Source organism: Nansenia antarctica (assembly GCF_963989245.1).
Source record: "Nansenia antarctica genome assembly, chromosome: 4".
Lineage (NCBI taxonomy): Eukaryota > Metazoa > Chordata > Actinopteri > Argentiniformes > Microstomatidae > Nansenia > Nansenia antarctica.
Window position 1 is genome coordinate 68,022,261 of NC_137689.1, and position 21,245 is coordinate 68,043,505.

Genomic DNA, 21,245 nt, shown 5'->3' on the forward strand with positions numbered 1-21,245 from the left:
ACAAATTTTAAGTGCAGCCTTCAATATGATCGATCACTCAATTATCCTGGTGTGCCTCAAGTCCACAGTTGTATACTCTTAATGAAAGTCTAAACTGGTTCCGTTCCTGTTTCACGATAGGTCTGAATATTTTTCCCCTAGAAGAGTGTAGGCCGCTGCCCCACCTGGGGGGTAATTCCATCAACGTCAGTAAAGGACAATCCAGGCTTATTTTTTTTATAAATCCTGTGAGATTTATACAAATATCCAGCCTTATTTGGATAAATCTGGATTTTCCTTTAGTGACGTTGATGGAATACCCCCCATGTCACCTGTGGCGTCCCACAAGGTTCAGACCTAGCAACAGTGCTGCCAGAATCCTGATGAGAGTGCAGCAGCATCACCTCTGAAAGCCCTGCTCCTGGTCAGCTACGGGATAGATCATTCATTCATGCTGGCCTTCAAGTCTGTCGATGGAAAAAAGTGCACATTAATATCACAGAAGAAGACTAGGTTACACAAAAAGCAAAAAACACTTAACAGACAAGGACTCTTTATTATAGTCTACTATAATTTCACTACCCTTCTCCTGAAGTATGCACTTTCCCACATTACTTTAAAATCATAGGTTTGAAGTGCATGGGCACTGGAGGAGACCAATCAATTCCCATGTAAATCCATGTCAGAGAGTGTTCCAAGTGCATACTTGGTGAAGGGTGGTTAAGTGAGTAAGATCTGCTCTGTCATGGAAGACAGAGAGTTACTTACGCCTAATATTAGATGATTTTCAGATGCCCCTTCAATGCCTTTATGATAAATATGTAGGTTTTGAATCCACCTAACGAAAAACATGATTTAACTACTGCAGAAAAATGACACCAGGAAAAACTAGGCCTACATGTGTGGGATGTCAAAATGAGATGTAATTAGTGCCACCACTGCAGGCTTCAGCCTATGAGGAGCGGTTTATTTCTAGAGGTTAGAAACTCAAGCGAGCGTTCCGTCCTCCCCATCAGACTTGTGGCTTCCGCTTTAAAACTTTGGGAAGTGAAACCCGAACGTGGCGTTTTCCGTCAATATTTCTTGCAGCTGCATCCAACTAGTTTTCCCAAACACTGCCCAATACTTAGAATTCCAACATGACATCTAATTCAAATGTGTCCAACATGCGCCGTCTTGTTGAACAGCTGAAGCTCGAGGCCAGCGTGGAACGGATTAAGGTAAACAACAACAACGACAAAATGATATACTATTATTACATGGATGTGTTTACGATGCTGTGAACATGCTGAACATGCTTATTATTATCATGCATGTGTGCCAAACAAGGTTATTTGTTATGTTTTCAAACCTTTGTGTGCTTACAAGGACCCCAATTGAAATAAGCCAGTGGCTTTCTTGGGTTTTTATCCTGTTAGTTGACCTTGTATGTAATATGTACTTTCATGTACCTACTTCTGCAAATCTTCTAATAAAGTTTTCAATCAATCAATCAATACACTTCTGTGGAATATATATATATATATATATATATATATATATATATATATATATATATATATATATTTATATCATGGTTACATTTTTGACAATTTATAACTGTCCGTCGTGTCTGTGAGGATTTTTTATTTTAGGAGATTATAATTAAAATCCACCTATTGAATTGACAGAGCTGGGTTTCATCATTAATATTTCATAAATAAGATGAATTTAAGACACAGTCGAAAGATTAAGCAAATCAATGGCAGATTTTGCAGGGTCATATTTGTATTAAAAAATGGTCATACAGTATATACCTTCCATTCATTACTTTATCAGGTGTCTCAGGCCGCAGCAGAGCTTCAGCAGTACTGTCTGCAGAACGCAGGGAAAGATGCTCTCCTGGTCGGAGTGCCAACGGGCAGCAACCCCTTCAGAGAACCGCGATCCTGCTCCTTACTGTAACACTCAGGTAGGCCCACTTCCAACCTCTTTGGATTCAACTTTATTGTCATTGCAGAGTACAAGTACTAGACAACGAAATGCAGTTTAGCATCTAACCAGAAGTGCAAATAGTGATATAAGCACTTCTTTTTCTTTTTTTTAAAAAACGTGATATCAAAAGCATGACAATGACAGTGATAGGTACTAACAGTAGGGCGTGTAAGGTAGTTTAGAGGTATATGAGCTATGTACAGTATGTATATGTATAAAAGAGGATACATCAAAGAGGTATGTGTTATTTCTTATTACTGTATGAAACACTCTGCTCTCCCATCAGCTATAGGGGGTATAACATATTTCCATTAAGGCTCCAAAGTGGAATGCTTCTAGAAATATATTTATTTTATTTTATTTAACTTCTATCTTTATTCATTATATAGCGTAGAACCAAAAGGGGAGAACCGTAGGAACCCTTGTTGCTACATATCATCCTATTGTATTTTTTCGTTCTACACTGGGATGAATTAAGAAGCCTTAAAGGTTTCAAGTGGTTAATGAAACATTATTTGTGTTGTTGCAGGAAAGGGCTCTATTCTGGAAACTTGCATGGAGAAACACCTTAAAGAACAGATACCTTTTCCCCCCCACAAATTGTGTTTAGTTTATAAATGTTGCATGTATTTTGTATTTTGCAGGTATATGCTAAAAAATTACAGATTTTATTCTTACGACTGTAAGTACTGTGTAAAGTTAGAACTTTTATAGTCGTTTAATAGTTTTACCTCTATTTGAAATATGTCCTGAATCATGTAAGAGCTGAATACAAACTTTGCTGAAGGTGAGCTTTTAGAATATCCAACTTTATTTGGCATTGAATTTAACTTGTGCTCACTTTCTAGCATTGTAAAGGCCAACTCTGCTCCACTTATAGAGATGTCTCTGTTACATATAGCTTTTACTGAAAGAATGCTTATAATGAGAGAAAAAGAGATTTTGTGTTGTAACAATTACTCTAGGAACAACACTTGTGCCTTATTGGTACCTTATTCCACTTGTGTAATAACAGAACAACAGTATTGTACAATTTAAAATTAACAGCATGATTAACAACATGTTAACATAATGTTGTTATTCAAGTAAATAGTTTGTTCCTACACAGGTAAATGCAAAGTAAATGCAACTTTATGTGCAGTGTTATGAATATGAAAAAGGGACAGTCTGGATTAATAATTTTAGGAACATGTGGTTAGTTTTTTGGTGACACATGAATTACCTGCCTTTAATAATATTGGGAATGGTATTTTTCATACGTTTTGGTAGGAGCCTGGGATCGCTGATGTTTTCAGCAGAATAAATGTTTTCAACAAATAGCTTGTCTGTCGCAGATAGCCTATGCCTTTATCCTTTCAACTGAATGATGAAATGTTTTGGGATTTTTTAAAATTTTGTATATATTGGAAATAAAATAAAATAAGAAATTATTTGTGTTTTGTTATTATTCTGCCTTATTCCTTTCCTTATATTTACACTACATTGTTGAGAGGTTGCTCGTTACAAGCATGTCATTATACCATTTACATCTGTATTTGCATATGATAAGCAAACTTTTATATGATTAGATTGTTTTGCTATTGATTTGGTTTTGGTGGAGCGATAACAAATGGAGTCAATGACTCAGTGTATGCGTGGACTCACTGTTCAAAAGCTCCTTTCAAACAGTCAACTAGCTTTTTACATTTTCTCAGTCCGGTAAAACATGGAATCCTTTTAAACAGAGAGGATGTTTATGTGGAGTTTCCTGTTGTGGGACATGGTGGAAGCACAGTCAATGTCAGGAAGCTGGGCCTTCCTGCTTAAGCTGACAAAGAGCTCACACAGGAAGGAAAACTGTAGCTGGATATTCTTGGGATTTTCAAATTCACAACGTAAATTCACAAGAGGTAATCCAATTGCAGAATGTATTAATCATATTTGCTCATTCATTCTTGTGTGTGTGCAGGGTATAGCCACTTTTTTTTTTTTTTTTTGAATGATATAATTTGACTGCATCACAAGCATAGATTCAGGACATTATGTGCCTTGCTAAAAGCAAAACAATCATCACAACAAAGAAGTCACAGGAAAGTGGGGAATGGGATTCCATCACCACCACCATAGGAGAATTATGGAATAACAACCACTTTTGAGGACAGCCTTTGATGTAAACCAGCTCCTTATCTTCTTGTGATTTTATGCATCTATGCTTTTTCCAAAATGTGTTTCTTTTTCCTTTCTTAAACACCAGGGGAGCCTCCCCTCCTAAATTTCGTTGTTTGGTACCTGTACTGTAACAATGACAAATAAAGTCTATCTATCTATCTATCAGCTACACAATCTCAGTAAAAGTCTTCAGTCCTGGTCATGGAATGTTGCTGTTTTCAGACTTCCCTTTCCCCTTCAAGCACATTAACCATATCCTCATTGATACACAGGAGGGTTTTTCAACAAACAAACGACATTCTTGTCCTTTTCCTTTCCTGTTTCAGAGTGGAACATCTTCCTCAGTCTCAGCTTCGTTTACCATCATCAGGCGAAGTGAAGAGAATTATTTTATGTCTGAACCCTCGTTTTGATAAACTGCAAACCTTTTGGTTTGATGAATTTATATTCCTCTCTTCATATCTTCATAGTGATTTATAAGACTTACTATCACCAAGATTATGTATAGTACATTACAGTAATTGCAAGATGCATTGTGAAGTATAGAAGCATTTACATTGTCCAGATGAGTTGAGATGAGGTGCTCATATGAGTTATACTGACAACTTGTCAGGTGTGTCCATGGGATATCTCTTTAAATCAGACAGCATGCAGAGGTTTAAAAACAATGGCATACCTTTCAAACTAACACCTTGTCATTGAAGGTGCAGTCTCATATATATATTTTTTTTTTCTTCAAGTTTTAAGACTAAGCAGATGTTCTGTTCTTGTCATTTATCTTCTCTTAAGGAAACTCTGCAACGACTCATGTTCACCACAAGATGGACTCCTTTAATACCATAAAGAACGATTGGTAGGCCTCAGGCGTGTAACAATAATCCAATAGAACTAAAGGTCCTCTGTCTAATTCAATCTAATTTCCAGGCATATAATGTTCCATATGAAAATCAAGATAGGGAACATGCAGCACATGCATCTAAATAATCTCAATGAGAGTTCAATGTGTAAAGTCAGATACAAATAAAAATACGGATCATCTGGTTTCACCCAAAACATCATAATCAGAAATGAACATATTTGCCTCGCTGGTTGATTTGCCAAACAAATAAGCACTTGCGTGTATACAAGAAATTGATATTTCCATTGAGTTTTGCTATGCTGGTTATTAGTTGATGATAAACATCATGTGTGTGTGCGCGTGTGTGTGTGTGTGTGTGTGGGTGTGTGTGTGTGTGTGTGTATGTGTGTGTGTGTGTGTGTGTGTGTGTGTGGGTGTGTGTGTGTGTGTGTGTATGTGTGTGTGTGTGTGTGTGTGTATGTGTATGTGTGTGTGTGTGTATGTGTGTGTGTGTGTGTGTGTGTGTGTGTGTGTGTGTGTGTGTGTGTGTGTGTGTGTGTGTGTGTGGGTGTGGGTGTGGGTGTGGGTGTGGGTGTGTACGTGGGTGTGTACGTGCATGAGTGTGTGTATGTGTCCAAATCTGTAGTTTGTTTGTTGTTGTTAATGTTAACGCCCTGTTAAGAATGGTCATGCACATTCCCAATTATGCAATGCAAACAAATATACTCCAAAATTGGGTAACAAAGACAGCCCATGTAAGTGTTGTCAGGGTAAAGTGATTTGTCATTTTTCCACTTGATGTCGATAATCATCTGTCAGTCAGCAGACTAGTGACGTCATTGACGGAAGTCATGGGCTGTGTTCGAAATGGCATACTAGCATACTACTCATACTAGATATGACGTAGATTTTGAGTATGCAGTGCGTTCACACTGTAGATTATGTGACATTTGAGTATGCAAGAAATGTATACTAGATTTTCGGTCGTCTGGTATTTGGCATACTTATTATGAATTTAGTAAGCAGTATGCAGTATATATACTAATTGAGTATGCTAGTATGCAGTATGCTAGTACGCCATTTCGAACACAGCCATACGTCAGCACCGTGGTAACCCAAGCGACGGTGTGAGCAGACTCTCCCCTTGAGACCGACAGGCGGGTGGAACGCTGAGCTACACCGGTGGTTCATCACAACGGGGGTGTAGCTAGCGTTAGCAGTCAGCTACACCGAGCGACACAACCAACACACAGCCATGGCCCTCCTGGATCTAGCCATGCAAGGGCTCTCTATCTTCGGATTCATTCTGTTCGTCGTCCTCTGGCTCATGCATTTCATGTCCATCATCTACGTGTAAGTAGTTTATAATAAAAATAAAAATTTGTCCAATTATTTAGCTGGCTTGCTAAGTTAGCTGATCTGTGTCCCTCCCTCACTCAAAGAGGCTACAAGCAAGCTAATGTTAACTAGCTTAGCTAAGGTTAGCTAGCTCAAATAAAGGAGAACTGTCATGTTTGCAATTAGTCATGTTTAAATGTTGATCATACATAGCGTAAACATGTCTGATCGCTGTCTCACCCAACAGTTATTTGCAGATCAGCTGGGCAGCTATCTTGTTTGGTTGACTGGGTGTTGATAAGTAGTAGGCGGCTAAACTAAGCTAGCTTATTCTGCTAGTGTATGAAATCAGCATGGGGGGGATTGATTGATTGAACGTCTCTTGTGATCACGATAGACCTGACAGATACGCTATTTTCAGTCAATTACAATGAGCCCATCTAGATTATTAAGTCAGTTAACGATGTAATCGGCCAGATAGATAGATAGCTAAGCAGAGTTTGATTTAGCTTAGTTGATAACTGTCTGAACATTGGTTCGCATTGGAGTGTGGCCCCTGTCGATGCAGTCATGAGTGAATGATAGAAAGGTTAGCCGGTGTTGGATCAAGAAGATGTTGTGCCCTACTGAAAAGCTGGATCCTTTTCGTGTTTTTGTTGTTTTGTCACTAGGTTTTACTAGACATGTTTTACATTTGAGAGGCAGGCAGTCAGGGTGATGAAGTATTGAGAGTGCTGCTCCATCCATGGTCTGATTCTGATCTGAGTGTCCCCCCAGAGTGGAAGGAGATGGACTGATGGAGATTGCACTGTTTGGAGTGCACGTGTGTATCATTACATGGGGAAGGGAGATGGGGTTTAAACATGTTTATGGTGCACCTCTATGCCTAGGCTATAGTAATAACTCTATGCCTTAAAGGTACCTGAAATCCAGACAATAAATCCTGCTATGTTTTTCTGCACTAACAGTGAAGACTATGCCAAAGAAGGGGCACGCCTGAGAGTATTATTTACCCAGATTGAGATTCCTTTGAAAAGCCCTTATAGAAATGTCAAGCTGACACTTCCTTGTTGAGGTGTGACAACCAGTTTGTTCACTTGCTCTTTTTTCCAACGTGGGTGACCTGACCATCCATCTCAGAAAACAGAGAAAGTATTTTTTGTCACTTAAGAAACAATGATGTCAGGGGGTTAAGCAGTTTCAGGATATTAGCAGCTTACCTCTAAGCAGATGCCAGGGGACAAAAAACGAGTGATATGACCATTTAGGGTAATTGACTCAAGTGTATACTCTAAGGTGCACCTGTGTCAACTCAAGTGGATATCTTTTAGGCTACGTCCCACACCATAGAACTGCCTCTCCTGAACGAGGCTAGCCCAATTGTTTATCTAGTTGAGGGTCTCGGGTTGTTTCTAAAATGATTAACTAGGCTAAGCCTAACTAGCTTTGAGAACCGATTGTTCTCGAGCCCTTAGGGCAGGAACCTATCTCTTGTTTCGGGTAGCGTGAGGCGGCTTGATGTACAAGTACACCGCCTAGACATGTCGCTGGTATGTTGCAGGGTCTTACCCCCAATCCAACCCTTGCTGGTCTTACCCCAATGCTGATTGCCAAGCAGGGATGCACCGGGTACAGTTTTTGTAGTCTTTGGTATGACTCGGCCAGGAATCGAACTCACAACCTCCCAATGTCAGGGCGGATACTCTAACCCAGTGTTTCTCATTCTCAACCCTCTCTTCGGGGCGCTCCACATACTTGATCTGTTTCGCCACCAGCACACCTGATTCAACTAATCAAGTACAAACCATAATTGCTTTGTACTTGATTAGTTGAATCACGTGTGCTGGTGGTGGAACAGATCAAATATGTGGTGCGGCTGGGGCGCCCCGAAGAGAGGGTTGAGAAACACTGCGCAAGGCCACTGAGCTGGCTAAGCCTGGTGGGCAACAATTTATGCTGCTTCAAGACCTGTGTTGATAAGGACTAGGGAATTATATCATAGTAGGTCTAATCTTTCTTGGTTTAACTGATAAACATCAAATGAATGCATCAGTTAATTCTTAGAGAAGCATTGCTTATGGTGCATAACACTGTAATCAGGGTTGTTGTGTTTTAGATAATGTATATTGACATACAATTATGTGTTGGACTTTAAGCTTTTCCGTAATGGTAATAATCGTTACAACCTCTTGCATAACTAGCATTATTAACAGACCATATTGAATCGCGGTGTCAGCAGGAATAGGCAGCCTTTAAGGGAACTTCCCTGAGAAAAAGCAAGTGGAATTAAATAGCAGAGTAGCTCCATTGGTGTGTGAAAGACCAGGCCTTTAGGGTTTTTAGTCTAGTCTTTTTTTCCCAGACTAAGCTTATCAATAAGAAATGTCCTTGTTCTAATGGTTACTGTTGAATCATATCCTCTTTGAGAACAGCCAACACCCAGTTCCCACACCTTCCTTGATTATCAAGTTTGTCAATCAAATGAATAAACGCTTGTGTGTAAGTTGTGAGCAAACATGTGAGTGAGAAATCAAGGATAACATTGTTGCCTCATACGACTGTGATTGTATACTGTACTGTACCTTATGCTCACAGTTCACTCAAGTTCTCTCCTTCTATGTCCCTGTGTGTAGCCGACTACATCTCAACAAGAAGAGTACCGACAACAAGCTGCCGTACAGTAAACTAGTGGGGGTGTCGTTACTGAAACCCCTGAAAGGAGTGGACCCCAACCTCATCAACAACCTGGAGACCTTCTTTGAGCTTGACTATCCCAAGGTACCATTGGAAACACGTTCTCGAAAAACACAACACCGTCACGACAACTCATGATGTTTGGCAGTCAGTTAGGCGACTAGGTATGAGCCTGTTTTCAGCATTAACCAGAATGTGTTTAAGATGTTGCAGCAGGTAGGGCTAGGCATATTTCTTTACCTACATTAAAGATTGATGAAATGCTGACTGGAGTAAAATAATTGGCCTGCCACGCCTAATTATAGCATTCTTATTGTTTTGTTTGGAACTAGATTTAGGCTAGTCGAAGGGCGCTAGATGCTTTAACAAAGTGTGAAATAGAATGGATTCAGAATAACAGAGATACAAGAGATGTACAAGCCTGTCCTCATACCAAGTTGTGGATTGGTGAACCATATGTCCCCCCCCCAGTACAGTTTCTCTACTGGTATTAAACAAACAAAAAGTCTTCCTTCTTCTAGCACTAAAACTGCCAATGGCCCCTGGCCTGAGCATAGATTACTTTTTCCTGCTATGACTGCTGGACACTCTTCTTATGCATGCCCTGACACGATTCTGAAGACAAATACCTATCTCTTCATCTCAAAGTGTCACCTTTAGGCGTTATTCAACAAATCTATGTGACAGAAGGAAACCACAGAAATTGACCTCAAGTGTTTCAATGTAGCTATGCAAGTATCACCAAGGAAGATCTGTGAGCTAATGTCTATGTTCCAGTTCCACGAGCGGTAGGCTACAACATTAACATGGTCAGGACATGACATGAATGGAATTGAGTTATGTGGTGAAGAGGAGGTCAGGTGGTAGTCACGGAGTGCTCAGTTCTACAGGAATGTACAGTTTTACTTTCGGAGTGAATCATCAGATTAGGGCGAACATAACATAACAAATTTGCTATGTTTAGGTCATACTTCCCCCAACCCTTAACGTGAGTCAGACTGGGGCTCGAGCATGACGTCCACCCTGAATCACTTTCTCATCCGTACCAGAAATAAGACGGGGGGGGAGAGCCGACATCATACCGTGGCCCCATTAGACCGACAGTATGCCTGTATCCTCTCGCGTCAATCATCTGTTAACAGTAGGACTTCTTGTTCTGATTTATGGAGCACTTCGGCTCATATATCACACTGAGAATATCAGCCCCGAGCTCCGTCTACAGAACGGATCAATGAGTGACAGACTGACTGCCGACGTCTATGTTGAGGACATACATTATGCATGCGCCCCTCCCCCACAAACACATGCCCTCTCTCTCCAAGCCAACTACTATGTCCCTGAAGGGGCCTGGCTTGGATCACTGTCTGACCAAAGACGACCCGCTCCATTAGCTGCCCCAAACATGTCCAGGGCAGGGGCACTGCCTCTGCCGGGCCAGGCAGACGGCCCTCCATATGGACCTCTCTGCTCCATTTCTGCCCATTAGACTGCTGGCACAAGAGGCTGATGCTGATAGGCCGAGATGGGTGCTTCTTCCCGCTGGCTAGAAGCCTGGTACATGAGCATCACCCACCACCACCACCACCCCCCCCCCCTCCCCCCACCGCCACGCTCTGCTTCTTCTCCTAGGGCCTCTCCAACAAACGTCGACCAACTGGTCTAACTAGAGCAGCGCAGTAGTACATACACACTCGGCAACTCCAGCATGCTGGCCGTGGCATTTCTGTGCTCCATGAAAATGGAAGGGACCGCGATCCAACATATTGTGTCCATCTGGGTTTTTCGCCTGCCTCCACGAGAGAGTGCCATCTCTGTTCGTTTGGTATTCTCGTGTTGTTGGTATTCCGCTGGAATCTCTCTGCTGAGCTGTGAGTCAGTCATACCCACCCTCCAGTCATACACTCAGGAGGTGCCGGAGTCAGGAGGCATTGGTCAGTTGACTGCCCTTCAACACAGTTTCCCCCTAGAGGGTTACCACAGAGAATGTCACATTCTTCTGTCATCCCCAGCACCAGCTACTGCTCCGAGCAGGTCAAATGGGCATGATTGTCTGACATCGCGCTGACCTTTGTCATCCTCTAGTGCAGTCACCCGAGCCCCGTCATCAGAAGTGAGCATTCCACAGTTACACAATAACTCTCGCCAACTGTATTAAAAGCAGTTTAATTGTATAAAGCTGCTCAACCTGTTATCCACATGAGCTCAGTGAAATGAGTATCGAGTAGACTGATTAATGTAGTGGGAGTCTACATTGTTGTCTAAGGCCCAGGCCACAGCAGTCGGTTGTGTCTGTTAAATATGGATTGAGCCAATGGTTTCTCTATGGGAGAGCCTGGGTCTGTAAACGTCTGTCTGTTTGGTTTGTTTACGTACAGTATGTTCCATTTTTGACAGTCCGTTTAGCAGTTTAGAAATGAGGAAGTGGTCATGCCTCAAGCGGTTATGCCCAAAGGCGAAGCAGTTAAAGCCAGAATCGGACCGTGGCTTCATTTCTATACATTTGTCAGATGTCTTCTACTGAAAGCCATCACTGAAATCACGGAAATCACTGTCCAGGTCAACCACACCGATTTGACTTTAAATCAGCCTACTTGTGTTGACCACAAGTCAAAACTTGACCACCAGTTTTTTTTATTGCTATACTGACTTCCTCCTTCTTTGACGTCTCTCTTAAATTTGAGGAATTTGTGGTCAGTTGTGAAATGTAGAACTTTCCTGTCTTTCCTACTAGTTGGTTAATGAAATTTCAATATAGCCTAGACTCGAATGGATCTTTTAGTTTTAATGTGAAGATGTCCCCTGCCTCTGGCCAGGCTAGACTCTCTCCACCTCTAAAATAGAGCTGCCTTCTCTCTGCTGCGCTGTCCCGGAATGTGAGAAATGTTTCCAAGGAAGGAGACAATAGGAATGCCGAGCTCGTACTGGAGTCATGTGAGAGTCTCAGATGGAGCCTATAGACTCCCTCCCAGTACCGAGCCTCGTAACACAAACAGAGCATTATGTGGTTAAAGGAGCAATCCAATGCAATGTGATCGCATCCTACGAGCTGTGCTTTTTAAAAATTGCTTTCAGATATCAAAATATGCTCATATGTTCTTACTTACTTACTTACCGTACTTATTTTTCAAGAGGTTGAAACCAGTTTAGTTGTGATCTACTTAATTCTACTTGATTCACTTAGGCCTGCTTACTTACACATGTAAGTTGCTTTGGATAAAGGCTTCTGCTAAATGCCAAAAATGTAAAAAATCTAGTGATAGTCGTCACTCTGCCTGCTAATATATCATGCCTGAAAGACGAGTGCAAGTGACATGTCCATGAATGAGTGCAGCACTCAGGCCCTACTCTCTCATCACCGCCTCACTCTCGTTAGCTGACAACAGAGGAGTGGCTCGAGAGTCCCTCTCCATGAGCCCGACATCCCGTTCCATGGAGAATGGCCTCTTTGTGTACTGGCTCTCGTCATAGTCATGGGCAGCATTGTCTCCCAACTAGAGCCTCTAAGCCTCTTCTCACACTATAAAGTTGAACCGAGCTGAGCTGCACCGTGCTGGCCTGGTTACACACATTCACCACAGTTTCTCTAAACCATAATTCAAGCCCGCGTGGCCAAGCTGTACTGGGCTGGCCTGGTTTCACATCTACCATAGCTGCTGAACGGTAAATATCATAGTATGGTTTGAGTTGGCCCTATAGTGTGTAAAGGCTGATACTCATCAGTGTTGTGAAAATATGATGCAGGAAGCGTTCTTACAATGGGTGGGGTGAGTTGGTGTGTGGTGACAACCAGTGGAGATAGCCAGAGTGATTTTTAAAAAATGTTAAATGATAAACATGCCAACAATTTCAATTGCCATGATAAGCAAGTAAGGTGATGACGGGCAGCCCTGTTTCACACAAACATCATGATCATGTTTGTCTTAAGTCGTGTCCAAGTAAAAAGGTCTACATGACTAGAACTAGATATGTATTATCATTTTCTGACTGTTGCTTTCTCTGTTGTTTGGAATAACATAACTTTCTCTTCTTTTTCAACAAAGTACGAAATTCTCCTGTGTGTCCAAGACCATGATGATCCAGCCATTGATGTCTGTAAAAAGCTCCTGGGCAAATATCCCAATGTTGATGCAAAACTATTTATTGGTAAGCTCTTGATTTTCTTTTTTGATATTTCAAACACTCCTCTGTTGGCTAGGCTACATATCCATCCAGTATATAGCAGGTTTGTTGCCTAGTTTTGATGACTTCCATCATGCCCAACTTCCAAGGTTTTTTTGTGTTTAGACGTTTTGGCTTTATCTGAATTTGACACAGGCTGAATTACAATCCAAAATTGGGCAAGACGGACAAAATTAACGTTAAAGCAAGCAACCTTACACTGACGAAAGCTTCCAAAATTCCCAATAATGCTTTGTATTACAACGGAGATCCCAGGCATATGTGGACAATTAAGAATAAATGTTATGAGTGCGATGACCCCATTGTGTTGTTGCTGTGACTCAGTTGTAGGTTAATATTTGCACAGAGCAACGGGAGTGTGTATTGATTCACTCATTAGTTACGTCATCTGGAGATTCAGCCCCCAAGCTCTCAGGGGTCATGTTATCTGTCCAATTCATATTCTGTCCATCTGGAAGCTTTTTTTTCTTCCATATACAGTATATATATATTTTAACCATGGCTAGTGCAATGGAGCATAGTCTGGTTGTTTTGATTCAGGGCGATTTTCTCCGCTATTTGATTTGAGGTGTACCAACATTCAAATAAGCATATATTCTTCAACTATGTTCAATGTATGACACATCATTGGAAAGCTTACAATCTGCACTTTCATAATCTGTAAAGAAAAAAATGAAAAATGACCTTGCTGACTTGTGGAACAAAACATCAGCTTCTGTCACCTATGATGAGTTAGCTAACCTACTGTACAATGTGAAATCCATGCACCGCACTCACATTCTCGCATAGCCTCCCATAGATGATTGATTTATGCAAAAGTCTGAGTTGCCCGCTCAGATCAGGACAGTCAGTATTTTCCTTGTACTGTATCTCAGGCTCGAGCTAGGCCCTGTTTGAACACTCTTAAAGGGAAACTTCACAATTGTTTTTATTTTATTTGAGTAAGTAAGCAGTAGTAAGTAAATAAGTAACGTTTATTTATATAGCACAAATTTACAACGACAAACAGCCACCCAAAGTGCTTAATAAAAAGAGAAAAAAGAGAAAATAAGATAAAATACAGAAAAAAAAAGAAAAAAAAACGCCCCAGATAAAATAGATAAAATACACTAAAAACAAGGTGCAATACAAATAAAAGTGCAAAAAAGTGCAGTGTCGGGTGGCAGGCTCACCTCAGGTCAAAGGCCAGGGAGAAGAGATGTGTTTTAGCTCGTTTTTTTAAAAGCCTCAAATGCTCTGGGCGGATCTGATGTGGAGGGGGAGATTATTCTAGAGCCTAGGGGGCTGCTTTGGAGCAATTCGAACAGCAATTCCGCCTTTTGCAATTTGACCCTTAAATTTGACCTTTTGCCACACACACACGCACGCACGCACACATATGCCATGCCCCTGGAGCAGTTGTGGCTTGTGGCCATACCAGTGTCACATGAAAACTGCTGAAAAGATGAGAGAAAGTATGAGAGGAATGTACTGAGGGTAACCCTAACCCTAACCCTAACCCGTATGATACCATAGCGGATAAAAAAATAAATAAAAAATTCAAGACGAGATTCCAAGGTGTGCGTTAGTTTTGAAGTTAGTTTAGAACATAGAACATCTGCGTTTTCACATATGTAGACACTGGTATGGTGCTGGAGATAATGAATATGAGTTTAGAAAGTCTTGAAGTGTCCCTTTTAAAATGATCTGACATGACATGATTGGTAAAAGCAATGCAGTGAACAGCTTGCTTTGGCCAATCCAATCATGTTAGATCAGTGATTACGTCAAGGAAGGGAGGAAGGAAGGATGTATTTTTGGACCTGAATGCCAATTCCACCCATAAAAATATCAAGGCTACATTCATAATGGGTTTCACCCCTCTCGAGTTGGTCAAAAGCTAAACGTTAACATATTGTTAAAGTTTAGCTTTTGGCCAATTCGAGAGGGGTGAAGTCCATTAAAATGTAACCTTCATAATAATGCTCATAAAATCATCAAAAGGTTAACATCTCTAATATAGGCATACTATATTATATAGTATGTCTTAGGGATGTTAACCTTTTAATGTTTCTTTTCATTTGGTTCGTGTTGGTGAATCATTCTAGAAGAAGTCTAAAGAAGACTCCAAAAAAAACATGTACAGCAGCAATATGCCATCTGATCTGAATACATAATTGTTGTCTCTTCACTGCAATGTCAAGGAACTGAAGCCTAAGAAGTTTACTTTCTTATGCTTATAAGATAATGGGATGTAAAAAATAAACTTGAAACTTGTTTAACTGTTCAAAATGGCCTCCACTAACTGTTTAGCATTTATTTTAGTTTTTAACTTCCCCCAATGTATATTGGGCTGCATCTCCTCCTCCTAAGCTGTGTGGTGAGCAGCAGTGATGAGATGCATGTGTGGTTAGTCTACTGAAGCCAAATATCTTTCTTTCTGGTCCTGTACAGGAGGGAAGAAGGTTGGCATCAATCCCAAGATAAACAACTTGATGCCGGGGTATGAAGGGGCAAAATATGACCTCGTGTGGATCTGTGACAGCGGCATCCGTGGTAATGGTTCAACATTATGGAGTTTGAGGTCTAACCGTATGTGTGTGTGTGTCTGTGTGTGTGTGTGTGTGTCTGTCTGTGTGTGTGTGTGTGTCTCTGTGTGTGTCTCTCTGTGTGTGTGTGTGTGTGTGTGTGTGTGTGTCTCTGTGTGTGTGTGTGTGTGTGTGTGTGTCTGTGTGTGTCTCTGTGTGTGTGTGTCTGTGTGTGTGTGTCTGTGTGTATGTCTGTGTGTCTCTGTGTGTCTCTGTGTGTGTGTGTCTGTGTGTCTGTGTGTGTCTGTGTGTCTATGATAATAATAATAATAATAATTCATTATATTTATATAGCGCTTTTCCGAGACTCAAAGACGCTGATGTGTCTGTGTGTGTGGAAGTAGATGTTAAAGAAGTATGAGAACAGGCCTAATCTTGTTCTGCCCCTCCCAGTGAAACCAGACACGCTGACCGACATGGCCAATCAGATGACTGAGAAGGTGGGGCTGGTCCACGGCCTTCCCTACGTAGCAGACCGCCAAGGCTTTGCCGCAACCTTGGAGCAGGTGAGGAGATCCTCCGTACAAACTTCTCTTTGTTTGGTTTCCTTTAACTCGTTTAGTGCCCGAGGGTGAATAAAGTCGCCCGAATGATGAACATTCTAGAGTGCCACGGGTGACTTTACTCACCAAACATGCACAAGTTATGATGCGCCCCGAGGAGAGGGTTGAGGAACACTGCATTAACTGACTAACTGCCAAAGAATTCCAGAACACTCACCATCGAGCACCAAGTGTTTTATGTGGTATTTACCTTGCAAAACACTTTGATTGCGCCCCGAGGAGAGGGTTGAGAAACACTGAGTTAATGTATAAGAAGAGAAAAAATATAATAATAATTTGATGGTATTGTAGATAGGATTACAGAAATTAAAGAAAAAAAACCATATAACTAGAACTGACTGATACTGGATTTTTGGGCCCAGTACCTATGCTGATTTATGGGGGGCAAAATTGACTGATAACCAGTTTTCATAGGAAAACAATGGCAAAACGATGCTCTAGAATAGATGCTGATTAGGGAAAAATCAAAATCTCAATAATGATCTCCATTGATAAATAAAAACAACATATTTTTATTTCATGTGCGTAGCTACTTGTACTATGCCAAATGAGAATTTCACGTGTTCAGTGCACTACATTGATATCAGTGATTTTCTGTTTAATCTAACCTGTTCTGATACAGTGTGATCATCTACTGAATTATCTTTGTTATACTCAGTAGATTTCATATTTTTACATGTGAAAGTCATTTTTAAAGCATACTGCTAGAATACCTCCTGCACCTTCTGGTTTGCAACCACTGTTATTTCCAGTAATGGTTTATCCCAACGCTCCCCCTCCCCAACGTTATCACAGTGGTAAATTCAGCTCTGTTCACAACTGTAAACAAACCTGTGTGTTGCAGTACCCAAGCTGCTTGTGACGGAAGTTGGCAAGAATGTCAAAGAGAAAAAATATTTGGCCGCTATTAGGCTACTATCGTACTCACTCTATTGATATAAGAGACCTTTACTTCAAACACAAATGTCATCAATAGGCTAAGATAAAATATTTGCATACCCAAATGAGTTGTGTGCTACTGGCTATCAATCTAGATTACACAACTCTGGTTTATGTATCACTATAGGCCAAGTTTTTTGTGTTTATTCTACATAACAGACTTCACTCACAAAATATTATTCTGAAATCAGTGTAATTTCACACAAGTTTAATAAAAATTGTCACATTGATGTCGGAGAAAAAGCTTGTAAACATACAAAAGGACAGTGACTTGAATCCTAGTCCCCTCTCTGATAATACTTTGCTAAATTCAGCCATTTTAGTAGGCACTCCAATAACAAAAACACCAAATAACCAAGTTGATTAATTCCACAAAATCCATGCTTTGCCCCTTTGCTCTGGAAAAACCCAATTACCCAGATTTCCTATAATTTCAGAATGTGAGGCTGACTCGCATCTTTGCTGCATCTTTGATGGAGTATGTGCAGATAGAGATATTTTTGGTAAAAGTCTGATAATATTGGTGCTCTGATATATCTGTCGGCCTCTACTTCTGAGCAGTTACTTCTGGAGTGGAGGACAACAAGGATGCCCTGTCTACCTGCATGGCACTATGTTCTCTCTGATATTCTCTCAATGTCAGGGCTTGGACAAGAATACTAGCATTTGTCTGGGAGTGTTGTGTTTACCAACTTCTCTAAATTAAGAGTCGGATACCTTTACCTTTCATCCAGCTCATTTCCACAGAAGATGACTAGCTTAGCACACCCCTTCTGAACTAGCCTTCAGCAAGTGTTTACAGAGGCTCGAGTGATGGAGGTAGTATAGTATAATAGAAACATCTCTACAGTGAGTGTAGTGTAGTATGTTAGAAACATGTCTACAGTGAGTGTAGTGTAGTATGTTAGAAACATGTCTACAGTGAGTGTAGTGTAGTATGTTAGAAACATGTCTACAGTGAGTGTAGTATGTTAGGAGCATGTTTACAGTGAGTGTAGTATGTTAGAAACATGTCTACAGTGAGTGTATTGTAGTATGTTAGAAACATGTCTACAGTGAGTGTAGTGTAGTATGTTAGGAACATGTCTACAGTGAGTGTAGTGTAGTATGTTAGAAACATGTCTACAGTGAGTGTAGTGTAGTATGTTAGAAACATGTCTACAGTGAGTGTAGTGTAGTATGTTAGAAACATGTCTACAGTGAGTGAAGTGTAGTATGTTAGAAACATGTCTACAGTGAGTGTAGTGTAGTATGTTAGAAACATGTCTACAGTGAGTGTAGTATGTTAGGAGCATGTTTACAGTGAGTGTAGTATGTTAGAAACATGTCTACAGTGAGTGTATTGTAGTATGTTAGAAACATGTCTACAGTGAGTGTAGTGTAGTATGTTAGGAACATGTCTACAGTGAGTGTAGTGTAGTATGTTAGAAACATGTCTACAGTGAGTGTAGTGTAGTATGTTAGAAACATGTCTACAGTGAGTGTAGTGTAGTATGTTAGAAACATGTCTACAGTGAGTGAAGTGTAGTATGTTAGAAACATGTCTACAGTAAGTGTAGTGTAGTATGTTAGAAACATGTCTACAGTGAGTGTAGTGTAGTATGTTAGAAACATGTCTACAGTGAGTGTAGTGTAGTATGTTAGGAACATGTCTACAGTGAGTGTAGTGTAGTATGTTAGAAACATGTCTACAGTGAGTGTATTGTAGTATGTTAGAAACATGTCTACAGTGAGTGAAGTGTAGTATGTTAGGAACATGTCTACAGTGAGTGTAGTGTAGTATGTTAGGAACATGTCTACAGTGAGTGAAGTGTAGTATGTTAGGAACATGTCTACAGTGAGTGTAGTGTAGTATGTTAGAAACATGTCTACAGTGAGTGAAGTGTAGTATGTTAGGAAGTAGGAACATGTCTACAGTGAGTGAAGTGTAGTATGTTAGGAACATGTCTACAGTGAGTGTAGTGTAGTATGTTAGGAACATGTCTACAGTGAGTGTAGTGTAGTATGTTAGAAACATGTCTACAGTGAGTGTAGTGTAGTATGTTAGAAACATGTCTACAGTGAGTGTAGTGTAGTATGTTAGGAACATGTCTACAGTGAGTGTATTGTAGTATGTTAGAAACATGTCTACAGTGAGTGTATTGTAGTATGTTAGAAACATGTCTACACTACGCACTGGCCACTAGTGCATGCTGCCCAGCGGGGCCGGGGTTCGTATCCCGGCTCGCCAGATCCAGATATGGCCGAGGCACACGGGAAGCGGCATATTGGGCGGCCGCTTCCGAGGGCGGTATAGGAGTATTTCTGGACAAGGATCCGTCGCGCAACACCGCCCCCTGGGTGCCGGAATAACGGTGCTGGGCTCGAGGAGCCAGTCAGCTAGTCTGCCTGGCGGCCTCTTCTGGGACTGCCGGCCACGGGGTCGTGCGGCGGATCCTATGCAATAGGCAGGGGATAATTGGATGCTAGGTTGGGTTCAATTGGCTACCAAATTGGGTGAAAAAGGGATAAAATCTGAAAAAAAAGAAAAAAAAAGAAACATGTCTACAGTGAGTGTAGTATGTTAGGAGCATGTTTACAGTGAGTATCATTTGTTTACACTTTTGTATTTCTTTAGATTTGATTGCCATTCATGTACACTGCCACTACGCCTTTGTCTGATTGTTATGGTCTCTTGCATCACAGGTGTACTTTGGTACTTCCCACCCTCGTTCCTACATCTCGGCCAATGTGACAGGGATCAAGTGTGTGACGGGGATGTCGTGCCTGATGAGGAAGGACGTCTTGGACCAGGCAGGGGGGCTCATCGCCTTCGCCCAGTACATCGCTGAAGATTACTTCATGGCTAAGGCCATCGCTGACAGGTTGGCATTATAGAAGAGTCTTTTATTGTCTGTTACACACGTTAACAGTAACGTTTATTTATTTATTTATTTATATAGCACAAATTTACAACGACAAACAGCCGCCCAAAGTGCTTAACAGATAAAAAGATAAAACACAAGAAGATAAAATACAGATAAAAAAACTGATAAAATAGATAAAATACATTAAAAACAAGGTGTTGAATGTGTGCAATACAAATGAAAGTGCAAAAAGTGCAGTGTCGGGAGGCAGGCTCACCTCAGGTCAAAGGCCAGGGAGAAGAGATGTGTTTTAGCTCGTTTTTTTAAATCCTCAATGCTCTGGGCGGATCTGATGTGGAGGGGGAGACTATTCCAGAGCCTAGGGGCTGCTTTGGAGCAATTCGAACAGCAATTTGACCTTTTGCATACCTTTTGCAATTTGACCCTTGCATAAATGTGACCTTTTGCCACACACACACACACACACACACACACACACACACACACACACACACACCTGTGCCCCTGGAGCAGTTGTGGCTTAAGTGCTTGACCAAGGGCACTTCGGCAGTGGGCAGGCACCTTGGATATGATATGGTGACTGACACATTTTGCACGCTTAGAAAGTACCGTAGTTGTTTAGAGTAGTTGTTATGAAATACAACTTTTTGTTTATTGTCATTTCGGCCCTCAACAGTGTGCGTCATGAATAACACATGCAGCCCTAGTCCTCCGGGACTCCTCCCCCAAATACTGCAGTCACCTGTTTTTATTGTGATGCAAAACATAAATCATTCACATGAGGTTGTTTTATTGATGTGCTTTGATCCCATGGTTTGCAACCAGGTTGTAACTGCAGAGAGAAATTATTAATTCCTTTTGTCCCTCTCTCCCAGGGGATGGAAATTCTCCATGGCAACGCAGGTAGCCATGCAGAACTCTGGCTCCTATTCCATCGCACAGTTCCAGTCCCGCATGATCAGGTAGCTGAACTGCTTCTGTTCCACTACAGAGGAATATCCAGTGGCTCTAGTAGTATCTAGTAGTATCTAGTGGATCTAGTAGTATCTAGTGGCTCTAGTGGTATAGTAGTAGTAGTAGTAGTAGTAGTAGTAGTAGTAGTAGTAGTAGTAGTAGTAGTAGTATCTAGTGGTATAGTAGTAGTATCTAGTGGTATAGT

At 41.0% G+C, this 21,245-nt stretch overlaps 2 protein-coding genes across 2 annotated transcripts in view; both read left to right on the forward strand.

The window, feature by feature from the left end:
- The first annotated feature begins 1,067 nt into the window (after positions 1-1,067).
- gng10 (guanine nucleotide binding protein (G protein), gamma 10) lies at positions 1,068-2,547 on the forward strand. Its single transcript, XM_080530133.1, has 3 exons — positions 1,068-1,199; positions 1,798-1,930; positions 2,483-2,547. The coding sequence occupies exons 1-2, from the start codon at positions 1,119-1,121 to the stop codon at positions 1,921-1,923; spliced, it is 207 nt and encodes a 68-aa protein (XP_080386259.1). The 5' UTR covers positions 1,068-1,118; the 3' UTR covers positions 1,924-1,930; positions 2,483-2,547.
- Positions 2,548-6,194: 3,647 nt separating this feature from the next.
- Positions 6,195-21,245, forward strand: part of ugcg (UDP-glucose ceramide glucosyltransferase) — a gene marked incomplete at both ends in the record, with an annotated part of 15,914 nt that continues 863 nt past the window's right edge. Inside the window, 7 exons of the mRNA XM_080529633.1 lie at positions 6,195-6,292; positions 8,911-9,055; positions 13,012-13,114; positions 15,584-15,685; positions 16,111-16,223; positions 19,905-20,083; positions 20,962-21,048. Of these exons, the coding sequence (XP_080385759.1) occupies positions 6,195-6,292; positions 8,911-9,055; positions 13,012-13,114; positions 15,584-15,685; positions 16,111-16,223; positions 19,905-20,083; positions 20,962-21,048 (827 nt within the window). The remainder of the gene's footprint in view (positions 6,293-8,910; positions 9,056-13,011; positions 13,115-15,583; positions 15,686-16,110; positions 16,224-19,904; positions 20,084-20,961; positions 21,049-21,245) is intronic.

Bases quoted from the DNA above. Each gene is read 5' to 3' on its own strand.
- gng10 (XM_080530133.1), top strand. From the start codon at position 1,119: ATGACATCTAATTCAAATGTGTCCAACATGCGCCGTCTTGTTGAACAG. The intron at 1,200-1,797 runs GTAAACAACAAC...TTACTTTATCAG, and splicing joins CCAGCGTGGAACGGATTAAG to GTGTCTCAGGCCGCAGCAGA.